Raw genomic sequence first — 22,682 nt, forward strand, 5'->3', positions numbered from 1 at the left:
AATGCCAACTTTGTATAAAAAAATGGGAAAAGTTGTCTTTTGCCAAGATATTTCTCTCACCCAGCATGGGTATATGTAAAATGACACCCCAAAACACATTCCCCACCTTCTCCTGAGTACGGGGATACCAGATGTGTGACACGTTTTTGCAGCCTAGGTGGGCAAAGGGGCCCATATTCCAAAGAGCACCTTTCGGATTTCACAGGTCATTTTTTACAGAATTTGATTTCAAACTCCTTACCACACATTTGGGCCCCTAGAATGCCAGGGCAGTATAACTACCCCACAAGTGACCCCATTTTGGAAAGAAGAGACCCCAAGGTATTCGCTGATGGGCATAGTGAGTTCATGGAAGTTTTTATTTTTTGTCACAAGTTAGTGGAATATGAGACTTTGTATGAAAAAAAAAAAAAAAAAAAAAGCAGCATTTTCCACTAACTTGTGACAAAAAATAAAAAATTCTAGGAACTCGCCATGCCCCTCACGGAATACCTTGGGGTGTCTTCTTTCCAAAATGGGGTCACTTGTTGGGTAGTTATACTGCCCTGGCATTTTCCAGGGGCCCTAATGTGTGGTAAGTAGGTAAATGATCTGTGAAATCCTAAAGGTGCTCTTTGGAATGTGGGCCCCTTTGCCCACCTAGGCTGCAAAAAAGTGTCACACATGTGGTATCGCCGTATTCAGGAGAAGTTGGGGAATGTGTTTTGGGGTGTCATTTTACATATACCCATGCTGGGTGAGAGAAATATCTTGGCAAAAGACAACTTTTCCCATTTTTTTATACAAAGTTGGCATTTGACCAAGATATTTCTCTCACCCAGCATGGGTATATGTAAAATGACACCCCAAAACACATTCCCCAACTTCTCCTGAGTACGGCGATACCAGATGTGTGACACTTTTTTGCAGCCTAGATGCGCAAAGGTGCCCAAATTCCTTTTAGGAGGGCATTTTTAGACATTTGGATACCAGACTTCTTCTCACACTTTGGGGCCCCTAGAATGCCAGGGCAGTATAAATACCCCACATGTGACCCCATTTTGGAAAGAAGACACCCCAAGGTATTCAATGAGGGGCATGGCGAGTTCATAGAAAAAAAATTTTTTTGGCACAAGTTAGCGGAAATTGATATTTTTAATTTTTTTCTCACAAAGTCTCCCGTTCCGCTAACTTGGGACAAAAATTTCAATCTTTCATGGACTCAATATGCCCCTCACGGAATACCTGGGGGTGTCTTCTTTCCGAAATGGGGTCACATGTGGGGTATTTATACTGCCCTGGCATTCTAGGGGCCCTAAAGCGTGAGAAGAAGTCTGGAATATAAATGTCTAAAAAATTTTACGCATTTGGTTTCCGTGAGGGGTGTGGTGAGTTCATGTGAGATTTTATTTTTTGACACAAGTTAGTGGAATATGAGACTTTGTAAGAAAAAAAAAAAAATAATTCCGCTAACTTGGGCCAAAAAAATGTCTGAATGGAGCCTTACAGAGGGGTGATCAATGACAGGGGGGTGATCAATGACAGGGGGGTGATCAATGACAGGGGGGGTGATCAATGACAGGGGGGTGATCAGGGAGTCTATATGGGGTGATCACCACAGTCATTGATCATGCCCCTGTAAGGCTTCATTCAGACGTCCGTATGCGTTTTGCGGATCCGATCCATCTATCAGTGGATCCGTAAAAATCATGCGGACGTCTGAATGGAGCTTTACAGGGGGGTAATCAATGACAGGGGGGTAATCAATGACAGGGGGGTGATCAGGGAGTCTATATGGGGTGATCACCACAGTCATTGATCACGCCCCTGTAAGGCTTCATTCAGACGTCCGGATGCGTTTTGCGGATCCGATCCATCTATCAGTGCATCCGTAAAAATCATGCGGACATCTGAATGGAGCTTTACAGGGGGGTAATCAATGACAGGGGGGTGATCAGGGAGTCTATATGGGGTGATCACCACAGTCATTGATCATGCCCCTGTAAGGCTTCATTCAGACGTCCGGATGCGTTTTGCGGATCCGATCCATCTATCAGCGGATCCGTAAAAATCATGCGGACGTCTGAATGGAGCTTTACAGGGGGGTAATCAATGACAGGGGGGTGATCAGGGAGTCTATATGGGGTGATCACCACAGTCATTGATCACGCGCCTGTAAGGCTTCATTCAGACGTCCGGATGCGTTTTGCGGATCCGATCCATCTATCAGTGGATCCGTAAAAATCATGCGGACGTCTGAATGGAGCTTTACAGGGGGGTAATCAATGACAGGGGGGTAATCAATGACAGGGGGGTGATCAGGGAGTCTATATGGGGTGATCACCACAGTCATTGATCACGCCCCTGTAAGGCTTCATTCAGACGTCCGGATGCGTTTTGCGGATCCGATCCATCTATCAGTGCATCCGTAAAAATCATGCGGACATCTGAATGGAGCTTTACAGGGGGGTAATCAATGACAGGGGGGTGATCACCACAGTCATTGATCATGCCCCTGTAAGGCTTCATTCAGACGTCCAGATGCGTTTTGCGGATCCGATCCATCTATCAGTGCATCCGTAAAAATCATGCGGACATCTGAATGGAGCTTTACAGGGGGGTAATCAATGACAAGGGGGTGATCAGGGAGTCTATATGGGGTGATCACCACAGTCATTGATCATGCCCCTGTAAGGCTTCATTCAGACGTCCGGATGCGTTTTGCGGATCGGATCCATCTATCAGTGCATCCGTAAAAATCATGCGGACATCTGAATGGAGCTTTACAGGGGGGTGATCAGGGAGTCTATATGGGGTGATCACCACAGTCATTGATCATGCCCCTGTAAGGCTTCATTCAGACGTCCGGATGCGTTTTGCGGATCGGATCCATCTATCAGTGCATCCGTAAAAATCATGCGGACGTCTGAATGGAGCTTTACAGGGGGGTAATCAATGACAGGGGTGTAATCAATGACAGGGGGGTGATCAGGGAGTCTATATGGGGTGATCACCACAGTCATTGATCACGCCCCTGTAAGGCTTCATTCAGACGTCCGGATGCGTTTTGCGGATCGGATCCATCTATCAGTGGATCCGTAAAAATCATGCGGACGTCTGAATGGAGCTTTACAGGGGGTTGATCAATGACAGGGGGGTAATCAATGACAGGGGGGTGATCAGGGAGTCTATATGGGGTGATCAGGGGCTAATAAGGGGTTAATAAGTGACGGGGGGGGGGTGTAGTGTAGTGTAGTGGTGCTTGGTGCTACTTTACTGAGCTACCTGTGTCCTCTGGTGGTCGATCCAAACAAAGGGGACCACCAGAGGACCAGGTAGCAGGTATATTAGACGCTGTTATCAAAACAGCGTCTAATATACCTGTTAGGGGTTAAAAAAAACACATCTCCAGCCTGCCAGCGAACGATCGCCGCTGGCAGGCTGGAGATCAACTCTCTTACCTTCCGTTCCTGTGAGCGCGCGCGCCTGTGTGCGCGCGTTCACAGGAAATCCCGGCTCACGCGAGATGACGCCTATTGGCGTTAGTGTGACCTGGGAGCGCCGCAGAAATGACGCCTTTCGGCGTTAGCGTGACGGTAAGTGGTTAAATAGGCCTATAAGCCTCCTCATATCGATTAAGGTTGAGGCCCCCCCAAAGTCCTGACCTGGGCCTGTAACCCTCTCTGCTCTGTCCTGATGAGGGACAATCACCCCAAACAGCTGTCTGCAGATGAGATGCTGGCTTATTTAATATCCGAGTCGTGTCTCAAGGCCTCCATGTGCCTCATATTCATAGTACGTAACCCGCACATTAACCCAATGTTATCCATTATTTGTGTTGTCATTTTTTTGTGTGGTATCGTATTTGCCATCAGGTATCGCACTTTACCTGGTATTGAAGTCATAGTCTCCGAATTCCGTGTGAGGCATGAGGTTCTGGAAGCAGCCGGGTGTGGATGGAGAAGGCTGTACATGTGTGTAGCCACATCTCTGAGCCTCCTCACCAGCTGGGTCAGGGTCATCCCAAGTCTATTAGTCATTTATCCGGAAATTTCCGTATCCCCGGTGCTGGGGGCTCCGAGAGGCCGGGTCTGTCCATCGATCAAATACTCGGTTTTACCAATAAACGAGTTAGACTACAGAGAACAGTCCTCTTATTTGGAAGACAGGAAAGGTTTATGCTGAATGTCAGACTGCACACCGTGTGAACGTGTATGGCATCCCTAATAACAAGTTATACATGCTGGGAGTTGTAGTTCTCTCATCCTATTCCCTTTACCTGTATTTTCTCAGAGTCCTTGTGCTTATACACAGCTCTATATATCCACCATATGGAGAGAAGTACCGGACCCTCCACATTAAAGGGGTTGTCCGGGTTCAGAGCTGATCCCGGACATACCCATAATTTCACCCCGGCAGCCCCCCAAGTTCACGCTCCGATGCTCTCCTTTCCCCGTCGCTAGATAGCGCAGGGCAAAGGCTCTTTAGTTTACAGTCACACACTGCCGGGTGTAAGCTTCCGCCCGGCAGTGTGTTCGGTGACATCACCAGCTGTGATGAGCGTGCTCTAGCGCTTCCCTAGCCGTTTTACTGGCTATGGTAGCGCTAAAGCCCGCCTTTCAGTGCCGGTGACGTCACGGGCTTCCTGGCAGCCCAATAGAGAGCCTGGTACTTCACCGGATCTCCAAAAAATGCCTTTGTCCTGCGCGATTTAGCGAAGGGCAAAGGAGAGCATCGGAGCATGAACTGCTCCGATGCTCAAGTCAGGGGGGCTGCCTGGGTGAAAATGGAGGTATGTCCAGGATCAGCTCTGAACCCGGACAACCCCTTTAACTGCGGTTTTGGATCTCACTAATGCTCTTGTCCTTGCAGGATTTCCAGCCTCTCCTCTCCTCATAAAGGCGCCTGCAGTACTAGAAGCCTCCAGCTCCTTCAGTTCTCTCCTCTTCTCCTGAATGACCACCAAGGATGGACAGGAAGGAGATCAGCAGAAGATTATTAGACTTCACCTTGGAGATCATCTCCCTGCTGAGCGGAGAGGTAAACTTTTCTAGATTTCTCTCCTCTTTATTGTATTCTGTAACAAGTCAGACATCGGGAAGGAGAATCCATCATAGGAAGTGATAGGAAGAGTCCAGGGTCCTGGAGAACGGCCTCCAGACCTTCCAAGTGATGGAAAACCTGAAGATCAGCCACCAGTATGGTCAGTGATGTATCATGGGTACCAATAGTCATGTTGCAGGAGCCATGAGAAGGTAAGTAGGCACGTTGTACCCAGGAGGAGATGGCCGGAGTGTGGCCTGGGGGAGGATTTCTACCACTAGTCTGACATCTAGATGATACTGGACTATAACAAGGAGGCCTCCACTACATCTAGAGGAAAGAAGGTTTCTCCACCAACATAGAAGAGGAGTCTTTACTGTAAGAGCAGTGAGACTATGGAGCTCTCTGCCAGAGGAAGGAGTCATGGGGGATTCTCTAGAAGAGTCAAGAAGGGGCCTGGAGGTCTGGAGGGTAATAATATTCCAGCTTCTAGTGACTAGATTACTGGAGATGGGACCATGATCCAGGGAGGGATTCTGAGTGTAGATCTGGAGTCAGGAAGGAATTTCTTTCCCTAAGTGTCTCTCTCCATCCACAGGATTACACCATAGTGAATAAGACATCGGAGGAGACTCCCATCATCCATGAGTCAGGAGGGTGGACCCCCATCACAGAACCTTCCCCCCTGATACATGAGAAGAAGATCCTAGAACTCACCCACAAGATGATTGAGCTGCTGACTGGAGAGGTGACACTGCTGGGAATGCTGAGAAATTCTCCAGTAACAGCACTAGAGGGGTCTGGGTGATGACGGTGTCATTGTGTTGTCAGGTTCCTGTAAGGTGTCATGATGTGGCGGTCTATTTCTCCATGGAGGAGTGGGAGTATATAGAAGGACACAAGGATCTGTACAAGGAAGCCATGATGGAGGATTCACGGCCTCTCACATCACAAGGTAAGAAGAGATGAGGTGAGAAGAGGCCGTGTTAGAGCCTTAAAGAAGGAAAGGTCAAAAATGAATACGTTTTCCCTTGGCCATATGACGACACATTCATCGGTCACGTGGCCATAGAAGTAAATGGGGCTGAGCTGCGATACCAACTAGCATAACCACTATACAATGTATGGCGCTGTGCTTGGTGAGCTGGGAGGCGGTCCTATCAGGGCCCCTGGACTTCAAAGCTTGGAATGAGCAGGAATTTCAGTGAATAAATTCAAGTTTTCCTGAATCGGAGCCTGCAACTCAAACAACATGTTTAATCTGATAGGGTCCCTTTAACTCCTTCAGGACCCTGCCATTTTTCACCTTAAGGACCCTGCCATTTTTCACCTTCCTTCCCAGGCCATCTGACATGTGTCACTTTTACTTATCCAGGCCATTCTGAGATTGTTTTCTCGTCACATATTGTACTTCATGACAGTGGTAAAGTTTAGTCAAAATATTTCATTTTTATTTATAAAAAAATACAAAATTTACCAATTTTTAAAAAAAATTAGCAGTTTTCTAAATTTCTATTTCTCTGCTTTTAAAAGAGATAGTGATACCTCCTAAAAGAGTTATTACTTTACATTCCCTATATGTCTACTTCATGTTTGGATCATTTTGTGTAAATAACATTTTATTTTTGGGGACGTTAGAAGGCTTAAAAGTGTAGAAGCAAATCTTAAAATTTTTTAGAAAATTTTCAAAACCCACTTTTTAAAGACCAGTTCAGGTCCGAAGTCACTTTGTGAGGCTTACATAATAGAGCCATTTATGGGTGGTTTCTATTTTAGAAACTACACCCCTCAAGGTATTCAAAACTGATTTTACAAACTTTGTTAACCCTTTAGGTGTTCCACAAGAATTAAAGGTAAATGTAGATGAAATTTCTCAATTTCACTTTTCAGTAGATTTTCCATTTTAATCCATTTTTTCCAGTAACAAAACAAGGGTTAACAGCCAAACAAAACTCAATATTTATTACCCTGATTCTATAGTTTACAGAAACACCCCATATGTGGTCGTAAACTGCTGTACGGGCACATGGCAGGGCGCAGAAGGAAAGGAGCGCCATATGGTTTTTGGAGGCAGATTTCACTGGGCTAATTTTAAGCTGCCATGTCACATTTGAAGACCCCCTGATGCACTCCTAGAGTATAAACTCCAAAAAAGTGACCCCATTTTGGAAACTACAGGATAAGGTGTCAGTTTTGTTGGCACTATTTTAGGGCACATATGATTTTTGGTTGCTCTATATTACACTTTTTGTGAGGCAAGGTAACAAAAAATAGCTGTTTCGGCACCTTTTTCAATTTTTGTTTTTTACAGTGTTCATCTGACAGGTTAGATAATGTTCTATTTTTATAGAGCAGGTTGTTACGGACGCGACAATACCAAGTATGACTTGTTTGTTTCAGTTTTACATAATAAAGCATTTCCACCTCATCACCACGACGGCTACAAGGAGATTGACCCCTGACCTCTGTAGGGGCAGGAACAGAGAGAGGGTTTAAATCCCCCCCTCCCACCACCAACACCAGTGTTTCCTGTCCCTACAGAGGACAGGGGCAGAGAGAGTCTCCCTGTGGGGAGATGAAGATGGTTATTTTCCTGGCACCTACCGGTGTTCCACCTGCCCTCCTGCGGTCGGCGTACTAATGCTGGGCAGGGGTGAAGGAGAGAGGCCTCGCTCCATTATTAGATGTGAGCCTGCTCCCGGCTGCGATCTCCCGCCGAGCCTTTGGGGCGTTCGCTGGGTGCGCACCGAAGCGCTTCTGAGGGCGGCCGACGTCACTTCCGGTGGACGGAGGGAAGTGACGTCATCCAGGAAGCGTCTCCAGCTTCAAATTTCGGCGCCAGCAAGCGCTGAATACCTCCTGTACGGCATACCTAGAGCTGTGTGCGGTCATGTCGGCTGAACCCCGCTCCCCAGTAAGTCCCCTGTGGGGAAGCGCTTTTTACTCTGCTACTTGTTTCTAAAACACTGTACCAGGTTGCCTACTCCTCCTCCTCCACTTCTCAGGCTTGGGGCTTTTTTCTCCATGACATTATTTCATGGCTGATAGGGATTTTTTCTCCCAGGTTCCTAAGGAGGCCCAGAAAAAAATCAGGAAACAGGCCAAATGCGTGTCCTGCCTCAAACGGCTTCCGGGCGATTATCGCAAGAAACTCTGCAAGGACTGCATTTCTAGCATCATTGCGGAAGAACAGCCTTCCTTCCTAGAGGAACTGAGGTCCATGATTCATGATGAAGTGAAGACCTCCTTATCCCAAATTTCCCCCCCTCTCCGGGATCCGCCTCCACCGAAAAGGCGAAGGGAACCCTCTCCCTCCTTATCTGACCCGGAGGTAACAGGGGAAGATGCCTCTACATCTAGAGCCTGGGAGGACGAGGAGGTTCTCTCGCATATTGACACGGCTGAGTCAGAGAGGAAATTTTGTTTCTCGCTAGATGAAATGCCAGACCTCTTAAGGGCTGTCCGGGCCACGATGGGGATAGAAGACACCCCGAAAGCCCACTCAATACAAGATGAGATGTTTGGGAGACTCCGGGTTAAGAAAACCCGTGTGTTTCCAATTAATGAAAATATTCGAGATATGGTTCTGGACGAATGGTCCAACCCTGAGAAACGGTTGGGGGTTTCCAAATCCTTCAAGAACCGGCTATTATTTGATCCTAATGAGGTGAAAATTTTCAATGAGACTCCCAAAGTGGACATTCAGGTCGCCAAGGTCAATAAAAAGACTGCCTTGCCCTTTGAAGATACCTCACAATTGCGTGATCCTATGGATAGGAAGGCGGATAGTCTCCTGAAAAAATCATGGGAAGCGGCCATGGTTAATCTGAAAGCTAACATCGCGGCCACCTCGGTAGCCAGGTCCATGAGGATATGGCTTGACGAGTTTGAAAATCACATTAGAGATAATACCCCAAGGGAAGAGCTACTCAGGTCCCTTCCCTTATTGAAGTCCGCCACAGCCTTCATGGCAGACGCCTCGGCCGAATCGGTTAGATTCGCCGCGAAGGATGCGGGGCTTTCCAACGCTGCGACAATACTTCAAAAATGAAGCTATGCTCCATCCCGTTTTCAGGGGAATATGTCTTTGGCCCGGTCTTGGACCGTATCCTGGAAAAGGCAGCGGACAAGAAAAAGGGTTTTCCTGAGGAAAGATCCTTTAAAAGGAAATATCCCTTTCGGGCCCCCTCTAGCCAGAATAAACCCTTCAGGGATAAGGGAAAGTCAGGGCGTTGGAGCTATTCTAAAGGGGGCAGGGGTAGAGGTAACCCCTCTTCCTCCCAAAGTAAGGCCTCCGACAAGCAATGACGCCAGCGTGGGGGGGAGATTGAGGAAATTTCTGACTCCGTGGGAGTCCATTTCCCCGAATCCTTGGGTCCGGGACATCTTAAAATTCGGTTACCGGATCGAACTTTCCTCATCTCCCCCAAACCGCTTCATCATTACGAATCCAGGCTCCTCCAGCACTCGTTTAAAAATTCTACAGGGAATTCAGAGCCTTCTAGCTATGGACGTGATAGTACGGGTCCCCCCTTCTCAACTGGGGCAGGGCTTCTATTCAAGCCTTTTTCTGGAGGAGAAAAAAGAGGGGTCTTTCCGTACAATTATAAACCTGAAAGCCTTGAACAAATTCATAACTTATCGAAAGTTCAGGATGGAATCCCTAAAATCCCTGATCCCCTTAATAGGGAAGAACGCCCTGATGTGCTCAGTAGATCTTCAGGACGCCTACTACCACGTCCCAATCCATCCGGATTCCCAGAGGCTCCTAAGATTTGCTATCCAGGATCACAAAGGGGTAACCAGACACTTTCAGTTTACGGCCCTCCCCTTTGGGATATCATCTGCACCCAGAATCTTTACGAAGCTGGTAGTCGAGATGGTAGCCTTCCTAAGACACAAGGGACTAGTGATTGTTCCATACCTGGACGGCTTCCTCTTGGTTGGGAACTCGGAGAACGATCTGAGATCAGACCTACTAACCTTCCTATCTCTCATCCAGGATCTAGGATGGTTGGTGAACCAGAAAAAGTCACATCTGGTACCTTCCAGCACAATCCAGTTTTTAGGGGTCATCCTGGACTCCCGGGCTCAACGTACCTTCCTTCCACCAGACAAGATCAAAAACCTCCAACTGAAGATTCGTCGATTTCAGAACAGAAGGTCTTGTCCCATAAGAGAAGACATGAGCCTCCTGGGCCTTCTTTCATCCTGCATCCCGTCCGTTCCCTGGAGCCAGTCCCACTTTCGATCTCTTCAGCTATGGATCCTCAGATCTTGGGACAGATGACAGTCCTCACTGAACCACAAGATTCTGATTCCCCCTGCGGTGAAGGTCTCCCTGAACTAGTGGAAACATTCAGCCAACCTGTCCTTGGGAGTCGCCTGGGAGAAGACCCCCTACATCCAAGTTCTCACGGATGCGAGCGAAAAAGGATGGGGTGCGAAAGTGGGAGATCACTTCTTTCAGGGCTCCTGGGTTTCGGTAACCCGCTCCCAATCTTCCAACTTCAGGGAGCTAGAAGCGGTCCGGAAAGCTCTGAAGGCGGTGGAAGCCCTCCTTGTGGGTCATCACATAAAAATACTTTCCGACAATACGACGACAGTGGCGTACCTTTCTCATCAGGGAGGCACGAGATCGGAGAAGCTGATGTCCATCGCAAGAAAAATCTTCGACTGGGCAGAGTCCCGCATGAGGTCCATCTCCGCAATTCATTTGAAAGGGATACTAAACGTGGAGGCAGACTATCTCAGTCGTCAGTTGATAGACCATACCGAATGATCTTTCAATCAGGACGTGTTCCAGACTCTGGTGGAAAAGTGGGACACTCCGCAGGTGGACCTGTTTGCGTCCAAGAAAAACGCAAAGGTGCCAACATTTTGTTCATTGAACCCTCGAGACAACCCTTGGGCTCTAGATGCGCAGACGATTCCTTGGGACTGGGATCTCTGCTACGCATTCCCACCCTTGCCTCTGCTTCCCAGGGTAATTCAAAAGCTCAACCTAGAAAACTCGACTCTGATCCTAATAGCTCCCTATTGGCCGAAAAGGAGCTGGTTCCCTTCCTTAAAGAACCTATCGATGGAAGATCCGTGGCCTCTTCCCTCCAGGAGGGACCTTCTTCATCAAGGGCCAATACTTCATCCAAACTCGAGTTTTCTGAAGTTATCGGCCTGGATCCTGAAGTCCAGAGGTTGAGATCACAAGGACTTTCTGATCAGGTGATTTCTACCCTTAAAGCAAGTAGGAAGAAAGTTACCTTCTCTATATATCTGAAAATCTGGAAGCGCTTTTGTTCCTGGAGCGGCAGTCCTGCCCCAAATCTAGAGCCACCCAACTTCCAGAAGATCTTAGATTTCCTCCAGCAGGGACTTGAATTGGGTCTCAGGCCTTCCACCCTGAAGGTACAAGTCTCGGCTCTAGCCAGTTTTTTTGATCAAGACCTAGCCAATCATCGCTGGATCAAAAGATTTATGAGAGCCACTTCCCGACTTCGTCCCTCCCTGAAAACTAGGATCCCCAATTGGGACCTCAATACGGTGCTCACAGGCCTGACCCTCGCCCCATTTGAGCCTTTGGCCAGTTGTTCTATCAAACACCTCTTTCTAAAAACAGCCTTTTTAGTGGCCATCACGTCCGCAAGAAGTTTAGGCGAGATTCAGGCTCTATCCATTCAGGAACCCTATCTCCGCATCACCGATGATCGAATTGTCCTAAGATTAGATCCAGGTTTTCTACCTAAGGTAGTATCAGACTTCCACCGGAACCAGGAGATAGTCTTACCTTCCTTTTGCAGTAATCCCTCTAATGATAGGGAGTCTAGCTTCCATTCTCTGGATGTGAGACGTTCAGTCCTGCGATATCTTGAGGTATCTAAAGATTTCCGTAAATCTAATAACCTCTTTATCCTTTTCTCAGGTAAGAATAAGGGACTAAAAGCCTCCAGGTCCTCCTTAGCTCGGTGGATCCATTTCCATTTCTTATGAGTCTCAGGGTCTTCCTTGCCCCACAAATTTGAGAGCCCACTCTACTCAAGCTATGTCCTCCTCCCAAGCCGAGCGAGCAGGAGCTTCCCTGGATGATATCTGTAAAGCTGCTACCTGGTCTAACATTCACACCTTCACTAAGCACTATAGGTTAGACCTATCCAGTTCAGACCTGTCTTTTGGACGTAAGGTCCTTCAGGCGGTCTTTCCCCCCAGGCTATAATTTTTTATATCTCCTTGTAGCCGTCGTGGTGATGAGGTGGAAAGCCGGAATTAGACTTACCGGTAATTCAGTTTCCACCAGATCACCACGACGGCACGTATTTTCCCTACCCCTTATTAAGTTTTTAGGAGGTTATGAAGTAATACCCTCTTGATTGGTTATGCTTTGCTCTCACCACTTTTTTGTTTGTCTCTGTAATTTTGGACACACTGGTGTTGGTGGTGGGAGGGGGGATTTAAACCCTCTCTCTGTTCCTGCCCCTACAGAGGTCAGGGGTCAATCTCCTTGTAGCCGTCGTGGTGATCTCGTGGAAACTGAATTACCGGTAAGTCTAATTCAGGCTTTTTGAAAAAAAAGATTTTTTTTTGTGTCTCCACATTCTGAAAGCCGTAGTTTTTATTTTTTGGGCAACTGTCATTTTTTTCGGAATAAGATGACGGTTTGATTGGTACTATTTAAGGGTGCATATGACTTTTTGATCGCTTGCTATTACACTTTTTGTGATGTAAGGTGGCAAAAAATGGCTTTCTTGCTCGTATCATTGGGGGACACAGGACCGTGGGTACGGCTGCTGCTGCCACTAGGAGGCGACACTAGGCTGAAAAGTGATAACTCCTCCCCTGCTGGCTATACCCTCTCCAGCCTGAAGAGAGCATATCAGTTTTTAGCTTAGTGTTGTAGGAGGCAGACCTCCGTGCTTGCAGGGCGGCTTCCTTTTGTTATTTTTTATTTTTTCTCTTTCCCTTTTAGGTAGGGGAAACAGAGGCACCTAGCCCCTCTGTCTACCCCGAAAGCTAGGCCAGTGTCCTACTCCCTCACCGCCCGACCTCCCCAAGAAGAAAGGGTGGACCAGGGCAGCCCAGCTCCCCTGCTTCCCGCCAGCCTAAGGGTCACCTGGATCCTGCGAGACCACTTCGGGTGCCAGCTGCTGAAGAGGTGACCCTGCTGGAACTTGGAAGGGGGGTGAAGAGAAGAGGATGAAGATGGGGTGAGTACTCGGGATTAGGATTTCCTCGGGATTAGGTGAGTATTATCTGCACCCTCCATTCCTCAATACCCCCCTCCCTTCCCTTCAGTCCTCCCCTCTCCCTTTGGCCGAGATTAGGATACTTCCAGACCCTTTTTTGGTGTTCTATGTGGGACATGGGTAATATTTATCCCCTGGTAGGGCACCCTCCTTGCTTCCCCAACTTTAGCCCCCGGTCCCGTTTTGGGCCTGCACTGTCCCGGGCCCCCGTACTTCCCGCTTCCCAGCCCGCAGCGGGGGGCGCACGGGCGGACTAGCGGTGCCTCTGGCGCCCCATTCGGAGCCCCCTCTGTTCTCATGCCGACCGGAAGTGACTGCCGGCCGGCCACATGTCCCAAATTTAGGCCCCGGCTTCTAGGGTGGGTAGGCCGCAACTTGCGCCTATCACTCTGACGCGAACGGGCCGAGCTCCGATTCCCACCACGGCTTGGAGCACACTGCAGGACCGCAGCGTCACAGCGGAATCCAGCTTCAGCCGGCAGCACCTCCCATCGGGGAACACAGGACCTGGGTCCCCTGCATGTCTGGTAGGACGGTTTCCCCCTTGCCCAGCAGTGAGCTCAGCGGTAGTAGCCATTTCCGAACCCACCGGCGATCCGGTTTCTATTCCAACCTGTTTGTCGTCCCCAAAAAACAGGGGTCAGTTCGCCCAGTCCTGGACCTCAAGTTGCTGAACCGGTTTCTCCGGGTGCAACACTTCAGAATGGAGTCCCTTCGCTCCGTGATTGCGTCTCTGGAACGGGGCGAATTCCTCTCTTCCATAGACATTCGGGACGCGTACTTACACGTCCCAATTGCTCCGGCACATCAGCGGTTCCTCCGCTTTGCAGTGGGCTCTTACCACTATCAGTTCGTTGCCCTTCCCTTTGGCCTGGCGAAGGCGCCTCGAGTCTTTACAAAGGTTCTCGCTCCTCTCCTGGTACTTCTTCAGACCAGGGGCATCGCCCTGATCCTGTATCTGGATGACATCCTGGTCAAAGCGGCGTCCTTTGGGCAGAACGAGGACAGCCCGCGTATCACCCTGGATACCATGGCGAGGTTCGGGTGGTTGGTGAACTTCCAGAAGTCTTCACTGCGTCCTGCCAGACGGATCACCTTTTTAGGTATTGTCCTCGGCAGTGGCAGTGGTGCGCCTGCCTCGGGACAAGAGGCTGGCTCTTTGTCGGTCTATCCGTCTTCTACTTCAGCGCAGGCTCCCGTCAATTCGGTTCTGCATAAAGGTCCTGGGGGCAATGGTCGCTTCTTTCGAAAAGGTTCCGTTCACACTCGATCACTTCAGCGGGCAATCTTGTCCCTTTGGCACAAGTCGCCGGAGTCCCTGGACATATAATCTTACCCCCAAAGGTGGTCGCTTTCGACCCCAACCCTGGAGTCGGGAAAATCCTTTCTTCCGATCTAATGGACGGTCATCACAACTGATGCCAGTCTCCAAGGCTGGGGCGGAGTCTTCCCTCCCAGGACAGTCCAAGGGGTTTGGTCTCGGTCGGAGTCCAAACTTCCCATCAACATATTGGAGCTCCGAGCCATTCATCTGTCCCTTCTCCATTGGACCCCTATCCTCCTGGGCCAGCCTATCAGGGTACAGTCCGACAGTGCCACGGCAGTGGCCTATATCAATAATCAAGGAGGAACTCACAGTCAAGCGGTGATGGTGGAGTCAGCCAAGATCCTGAGGTGGGCGGAGGCCCACGTGTCAGCTCTGTCGGCAGTCTACATTCCGGGAGTGGAAAACTGGACAGCGGATTTCCTCAGCCGGACGACGATGGACCCGGGGGAATGGTCTCTACACCCAGAGGTGTTTCAAGAGATCTGCCTCAGGTGGGGTCAACCAGGGGTGGACTTGATGGCTTCCAGACTCAATCACAAGCTCGCCGTCTTCTTCTCTCGAACAAAAGATCCAAGGGCACACGCAGTAGACGCACTGGTGGCACCATGGGACGGGTTCTCTCTGGTGTACGTGTTTCCGCCTCTCCCCCTCCTGCCCCGAGTCTTAGGCAGGATCAAGATGGAGGGCATCCAGATGGTCCTCATCGTTCCGGACTGGCCCCATCGCACATGGTACACAGACATCGTTCGTCTCAGGAGACACTCCGTGGCTCCTTCTGCTCAGACCTAATCTTTTCTCTCCGGGTCCTGTCTTCCACCAGCATTTAGAGTCGCTACGTTTGACGGCGTGGCTATTGAAACCGCCATTCTGAAGCAACGTGGTTTCTCTGACAGAGTCATCTGCACCGTGATTAAGGCCAGGAAGCCAGTGTCGTCCAGGATCTTCTCCTGGACCTGGAAGTCCTTTTTGCGCTTCTGTGAAGAACGTAGCCTTCCCCCGCTACGCCTCTCTCTCCTTGTCTTCCTCTCCTTTCTGCAATTGGATCTGGATTTGGGCCTTGCCCTTAGTTCCTTGAAGGGTCAGGTTTCAGCGCTTTCAATTTTTTTCCAGCGCCCGCTGGCGCTACAGGCTCTGGTTAGGACATTCCTACAGGGGGTGGCCCACACCATCCCTCCTTATTGTCCTCCCTTGCCCGCATGGGAGTTGGTGTTGGGCTCCCTCCCCAGTTTGAGCCTTTGGACACAGTGCCCCTCCGTATTCTCTCCTGGAAGGTGTCATTCTTGGTGGCCATCACTTCCATCAGGCGCGTTTCAGAGTTGGCAGCACTGTCCTGTAAAGAACCCTTCCTTATTCTGCATCAAGACAAGGCAGTACTCCGTCCCATGCCCTCTTTTCCACCGAAGGTAGTCTCTGCCTTCCATGTCAAGGAAGATATCATTCTTACTTCATTCTGTCCATCTCTTTCGCATCCGAGGGTGCGGGCTCTCCACCAGCTGGACGTGGTTAGAGCCCTAAGGATTTACTTATCTGTTTCAAGGACTTTCCGCCGGATGGACTCTCTGTTCGTTATTCTGGAAGGTCCTCGTCAAGGTCTGGCGGCCTCCAAGGTGACGATTGCCAGGTGGATCCAGTTGGCAATTGCTGAGGATTATCACGCCCGGGGCAACCCTCTGCCCCCTCGGCATCACGGCCCACTCGACCAGAGAGGTGGGCGCTTCCACCAAGCTTCTGCCTCACAGCTGTGCAAGGCAGCGACGTGGTCAACCCTGCACACGTTAGCCAGGTTTTACCGGGTACATGCGTTGGCATCGGCGGACGCTGCGCTGGGTCGCAAAGTCTTGCAGGTAGCGGTGTCCTGAGCTTCCGCGAGGCACTTTCCATGGGGGTGTGTATTGGTCCCGCCCCGTGGACTGCTTTGGAACATCCCACGGTCCTGTGTCCCCCAATGATACGAGCGAGAAAACAAGATTTTGGTGAACTCACCTGTAAAATCTCATTCTCGCTTAGTTCATTGGGGGACACAGCTCCCAACCATTGATTTCTATGTTACCGTAAGTAATGACGGTTGATTTGCCAGTGTGGTTCCCGGTTCTGGTTCGGTCCGACTGGCATTCGTTGGGTCATTGGTGGTTTTCCATGTGTTTTTTTTTCTCCTACTCCTACTGCTTGGGCACAAACTGATATGCTCTCTCCAGGCTGGAGGGGGTATAGCCGGCAGGGGAGGAGTTATCACTTTTCAGCCTAGTGTCGCCTCCTAGTGGCAGCAGCAGCAGCTATACCCACGGTCCTGTGTCCCCCAATGAACTAAGCGAGAGAGAGATTTTACAGGTGAGTTCACAAAAATCAAATTTTTTTTTGACCGTTTTAATTTTTTTTTTTTTATGGTGTTCACCTGAGGGGTTAGGTCATGTGGTATTTTTATACAGAAGGTTCTTACAGACGAGGCGATACCTAATATGTATACTTTTTTTATTTATTTAAGTTTCACACAATAACAGCATTTTTGAAACAAAACATCATGTTTTAGTGTCTCCATAGTCTGAGAGCCATAGTTTTTTATTTTTTGGGCGATTGTCTTAGGTAGGGGCTCATTTTTTGTGGGATGAGGTGACGGTTAGATTGGTTCTATTTTGGGGGGCATAATCCTTTTTGATCGCTTGGTGTTGCACTTTTAGTGATGTAAGGTGACAAAAAAATGTTTTTTTTAGCACAGTTTTTATTTTATTGTTTTGACGGTGTTCACCTGAGGGGTTAGGTCATGTGATATTTTTATAGACTTAAACTTTTGGGGGTCTGATCCTCTTTACAATGCATCACAATACTTCTGTATTGTGATGCATAGGATGTAAGTGTATTACCAGTGTAATACAGGGGACTGGATCTCACAGGCTCTCACGGAAGGCATCGGGCTGCCATCGGGTCCCCATCTCAGCAGCGCCGGGACCAAGTGGCCACCCCGCACCTGTCAGGAAACTGCACGTGCCGCGGTCAGCGCTGACCGTAGCAGTGTGAGGGTTAATGCGCCAGCATCGGTGTTTTCACCGATGCCGATGCATACAGCAGGGGTCCGGCTATCGGTGACTGCCGGAGCCCTGCCGCTGATCGGGTGGGCGCAGCTCCTGCACCCGCCCGATCAGCCCGCCGTACATATACGGCGCTGGTCCTTAAGTCGCGTCCACCAGCGCCGCACATGTATGGTGCTTGTCCTTAAGTCACGTCCACCAGCGCCGTACATGTATGGTGCGGGCCCTTAAGAGGTTAATATTTCATGTTGTTCTGTGGTAAGTGTCAGAGTGGCGGGGGGAAGCGGAATTTCTTAAGAACTCGATTTCCTCCTTGGAACAATCTTGTTCCTCAGTATATAAATCAGTGTAAAAGTTTTTTTAAAACATCATCAATCTGGGTAGAATGGGTAGGAGAGTATATTGCAGAGAGTTTGATAAAAAGTCATATTAGACCATCTAAATCACCTATGGCAGCGGGCTTCTTTTTTGTAAAGAAAAAAGACGGGTCCCTTAGACCGTGTTTAGATTTCCGGGAACTGAATCTCATTACTGTCCGTGACCCTTATCCCCTTCCCTTGATTCCGGATCTATTTGATCAGATTGTCGGTGCCAAGGTGTTTTCTAAGTTGGATTTAAGAGGGGCTTATAATCTGATCAGAATCAAGGAAGAGGATGAATGGAAGACGGCCTTCAATACCCCTGAGGGTCACTTCAAAAACTTGGTTATACCCTTTGGTTTGACTAATGCCCCGGCAGTCTTCCAGCACTTTATCAATGACATTTTTCAGCATTTGGTGGGAAGGTTCGTTGTTATTTACCTCGATGACATACTAATTTACTCACCCGGTATGGAGACTCATCAGGATCATTTAAGACAAGTATTATCGATCCTTCGGGAGAATAAATTGTATGCTAAGTTGGAGAAATGTGTGTTTGCTGTCCAGGAGCTGCAGTCTCTGGGTTACTTACTTTCTGTCTCAGGTTTTCGAATGGATCCCGAAAAGGTCTGTTCAGTACTGGAATGTAACCAGCCAGAGAATCAGAAAGCTCTGATGCAGTTTTTGGGATTTACTAATTACTACAGAAAGTTCATCCTGAATTATTCCACGGTTGTCAAACCTTTGACTGATATGACTAGGAAGGGTGCTGACTTCTCTGTCTGGTCGGAAGAGGCATTACAGGCTTTTTCCACCATAAAGGAATGTTTTGCTTCCGCTCCCGTTCTGACGCAACCCGATGTGTCTCAACCCTTCATTGTGGAGGTTGACGCGTCAGAAGTAGGTGTAAGAGCAGTTTTGTCGCAGGGTCCCTCTCCTAGCAAATGGCACCCGTGTGCTTTTTCTCGAAGAAACTCTCTGCTGCCGAAAGAAATTATGATGTTGGGAATAGAGAGTTGCTGGCCATCAAATTGGCCTTTGAGGAATGGCGTCATTGGCTAGAAGGAGCTACCCATCCGATTACGGTAATTACTGACCATAAGAATCTGGCTTACCTGCAATCAGCAAAGCGTATGAACCCTAGGCAGGCCAGGTGGTCATTGTTTTTTACCAGATTTAATTTTGTGGTCACTTATCGTCCTGGGATCAAAAACGTCAAAGCAGATGCTTTGTCACGTAGCTTTCCTGGGGGGGGGGGAGATTCGGAGGATCCCGCTCTGATTTTGGCTGATGGGGTTGTGGTATCCGCTCTTTATCCTGAGCTGGAGAAGGAGGTGTTGGGGTCTCAAGGTGAGGCACCTGATTCCTGTCCTCCAGGGAAGTTGTTTGTTCCTTCAGAACTGTGACACAAGGTGTTCAAGGAACATCATGATACTGTCCTTGCGGGACACCCTGGGGGTAGATCCACAGTGGATCTTATTTCCCGGAGATTCTGGTGGCTAGGTTTGCGTAAATGTGTTGGGAGCTATGTAGCAGCTTGTGAGACCTGTGCACGCACTAAGGTGGCTCACACTCTGCCATTAGGATCTCTTCTTCCTTTGTACATTCCATCTCGTCCTTGGACGCATTTGTCCATGGACTTCATCACTGATTTACCAAGTTCCTCTGGGAAGACAGATTTTGGTGGTGGTAGACCGCTTCAGTAAGATGGCTCACTTTGTACCATTATCAGGTTTGCCCAATGCTAAAACTCTCGCTCAGGTGTTTATTGATAACATTGTGAAATTACACGGCATTCCCTCTGATGTGGTGTCTGATAGGGGATAGGGTTGGACGATATCAAAAATATTCAGACGATAACGATATTAAAAAAATTATCGTGATAACGATATATATCGCGATAAATACCAGTTTTAAAGAAAAAAACACAAGGAGACGTTATACTGTATGGGGCCAGCCACAAGGAGACCTTATACTGTATGGGGCCAGCCACAAGGAGACGTTATACTGTATGGGGGCAGCCACAAGGAGACGTTATACTGTATGGGGGCAGCCACGAGGAGACGTTATACTGTATGGGGGCAGCCACAAAAAGACGTTATACTGTATGGGGGCAGCCACAAGGAGACGTTATACTGTATGAAGGCAGCCACAAGGAGACATTATACTGTATGGGGGCAGCCACAAGGAGACGTTATACTGTATGGGGGCAGCCACAAGGAGACGTTATACTGTATGGGGGCAGCCACAAGGAGACGTTACACTGTATGGGGGGCCACAAGGAGACGTTATACTGTATGGGGGCAGCCACAAGGAGACGTTATACTGTATGGGGGCAGCCACAAGGAGACGTTATACTGTATGGGGGCAGCCACAAATAGACGTTATACTGTATGGGGGCAGCCACAAGGAGACGTTATACTGTATGGGGGCAGCCACAAGGAGACGTTATACTGTATGGGGGCAGTCACAAGGAGACGTTATACTGTATGGGGGCAGCCACAAGGAGACGTTACACTGTATGGGGGCAGCCACAAGGAGATGTTATACTGTATGGGGGCAGTCACAAGGAGACGTTATACTGTATGGGGGCAGTCACAAGGAGACGTTATACTGTATGGGGGCAGCCACAAGGAGACGTTACACTGTATGGGGGCAGCCACAAGGAGACGTTATACTGTATGGGGTCAGCCACAAGGAGACGTTATACTGTATGGGGGCAGCCACAAGGAGACGTTATACTGTATGGGGGCAGCCACAAGGAGAATTTATACTGTATGGGGGGCCACAAGGAGACGTTATACTGTATGGGGGGCCACAAGGAGACGTTATACTGTATGGGGGCCACAAGGAGCGCAGCCGCAAGGAGACATTACATACAGTATAAGGGGCAGCTGCGCCTGCAGCAGCCACAAAAGGAGACATTACTTAGTTAGAGTATGGGGCTGGGGGGCAGCAGCTGCCCCCCCCATGTCTTATGGCCACTTGTGTGACTGTGACTTGTCACCTGCCTGCCAGGCTGCCACCACCATAATTCTTTCTTGTTGGTCATGCTCATCATGTCATGGGGGAGCCGGGAGGTACTGGAGGGAGTCGAGGGACTCATGATGGCTCACTGCGGAGCATGCAGCCACTGGCAGGCATGAAGGACTGAGTGGGCTGTGGGCCAAGACATATAACTGGGGTAATAGGCAGAGTGGACTGGAGTGACATTACAAACCTTTTACCACTCGCTGCTGTAGTCTGTATGTACTGCGCTGCTCTAGTCTCAGCCTGGGGGCGTCACCTGATTCCGACGTTAGACGTCGGTCGGTGGGCGGAGACAGTCACAGCACATTCAGAGCAAGCAGGAGGAGCCGCTGGTAGATATAGATAATGATGGGGGAGGGCAGCGGCGCTGCGGACTCAGTTTTTAAAGCTGTGACGTCACGAAATATACCGCGGTATTAGGAAACGGCGATATCGCCATATCGCCGTTTTTTTAATATCGCGGTATATCGAAAAACCGGTAAATTGCCCAACCCTAATAGGGGAGGCAATTTTTTTCCAGTTTTGGAAGTCATTTTGTACTCGTCTGGGTATTCAGTTGTCTTTCTCTTCGGCTTTCCATCCTCAGTCAAATGGACAAACTGAGCACACTAACCAGAACCTGGAGACTTATTTGAGGTGTTTTGTCGCTGAAAATCAGGAAGAGTGGTCCTCGTTTTTGTCCTTGGCTGAGTTTGCCTTGAATAACCGTAGACAGGAGTCAACTGATAAGTCACCATTTTTTGGCGCATATGGGTTTCACCCTCAGTTTGGTACCTTTTCTGGGACTGAAGCTTCTGGTATACCTGAAGAGGAGAGATTCTCTTCTTCGTTGTCTTCTATTTGGCAGAAGATTCAAATTAGTTTTAGAAAAATGGGCGAAAGATATAAACTTATGGCTGACAAGAGACGTATGACTGGTCCAGACCTGTGTGTGGGTGATTTGGTGTGGTTGTCCACTAAGAACATTAAGTTGAAGGTACCCTCTTGGAAGTTGGGCCCAAGATTTATTGGTCCTTACAAAATCTCGGCCATTGTTAATCTGGTTGCGTTTCGTCTGGAACTTCCGCAGGTCTGGAAGATCCATAATGTGTTTCACAGATCCTTGTTGAAGAAGTATGTTGAACCTGTTGAACCATCTCCTTTACCTCCTCCTCCTGTTTTGGTAGATGGTAATCTGGAGTTTCAGATCTCCAGAATACTCAACTTGCGTGTTCTTCGGGGCTCCCTTCAGTACCTTGTGCATTGGAGGGGATACGGTCCTGAGGAAAGAATGTGGGTATCGGCATTGGATGTCAATGCTATCCGCCTTGTGAAGGCCTTTCACAGGGCACACCAGGATAAAGTTGTACCTGGGTGCCCGGAGGTCACCCGTAGAGGGGGGGTACTGTCATGCCCTGCCCTGTGAGTGACCTGAGAAGATCTGTCAGACTTGCGGCACGTGAGCCTATCTGACAGATTGCTTTGTTTTGGTGTTGGGCAGGATCCCACCTCCTCACAGGTTCTGCACATTTTGTTAGTTAGTGACGCTATTTATCTCAGCCTCACACTATAGCCCTTGCGGTTTATAGTTTTCTTCAGGAGTTCTCTGCTGGTGCTTGGTGGATCTCCTGCTCCCAGTCCGTCTTGAGATAAGTCCTCTTTTTCTTCCCCTTTGTTGTATTTCCTGGCTAGGCCTCAGGAAGAC

At 49.0% G+C, this 22,682-nt stretch overlaps 3 protein-coding genes across 10 annotated transcripts in view; 2 read left to right on the forward strand and 1 right to left on the reverse strand.

Moving 5' to 3' along the window:
* Nucleotides 1-22,682, reverse strand: part of LOC120998305 (gastrula zinc finger protein XlCGF26.1-like) — a 4,064,644-nt gene that overhangs the window by 3,387,170 nt on the left and 654,792 nt on the right. The gene's annotated exons all lie outside the window — the stretch shown is intronic.
* Nucleotides 1-22,682, forward strand: part of LOC120998356 (zinc finger protein 420-like) — an 870,654-nt gene that overhangs the window by 347,625 nt on the left and 500,347 nt on the right. The gene's annotated exons all lie outside the window — the stretch shown is intronic.
* Nucleotides 4,968-22,682, forward strand: part of LOC120998379 (oocyte zinc finger protein XlCOF8.4-like) — a 29,556-nt gene continuing 11,841 nt past the window's right edge. Inside the window, exons 1-3 of one of the 2 annotated variants that reach the window (XR_005778334.1) lie at nt 4,968-5,019; nt 5,621-5,770; nt 5,854-5,977. Coding sequence is in view for 1 of the 2 variants with exons in the window: in XM_040429049.1 (XP_040284983.1) it covers nt 5,747-5,770; nt 5,854-5,977 (148 nt within the window). In the remaining variant the exon portion in view is untranslated. Of the gene's footprint in view, nt 5,020-5,274; nt 5,771-5,853; nt 5,978-22,682 lie in introns of those variants that run through there. The other variant, XM_040429049.1, reaches the window with a different exon arrangement.

Source organism: Bufo bufo, chromosome 4 (genome assembly GCF_905171765.1).
Source record: "Bufo bufo chromosome 4, aBufBuf1.1, whole genome shotgun sequence".
Classification (NCBI taxonomy): Eukaryota; Metazoa; Chordata; class Amphibia; order Anura; family Bufonidae; genus Bufo; species Bufo bufo.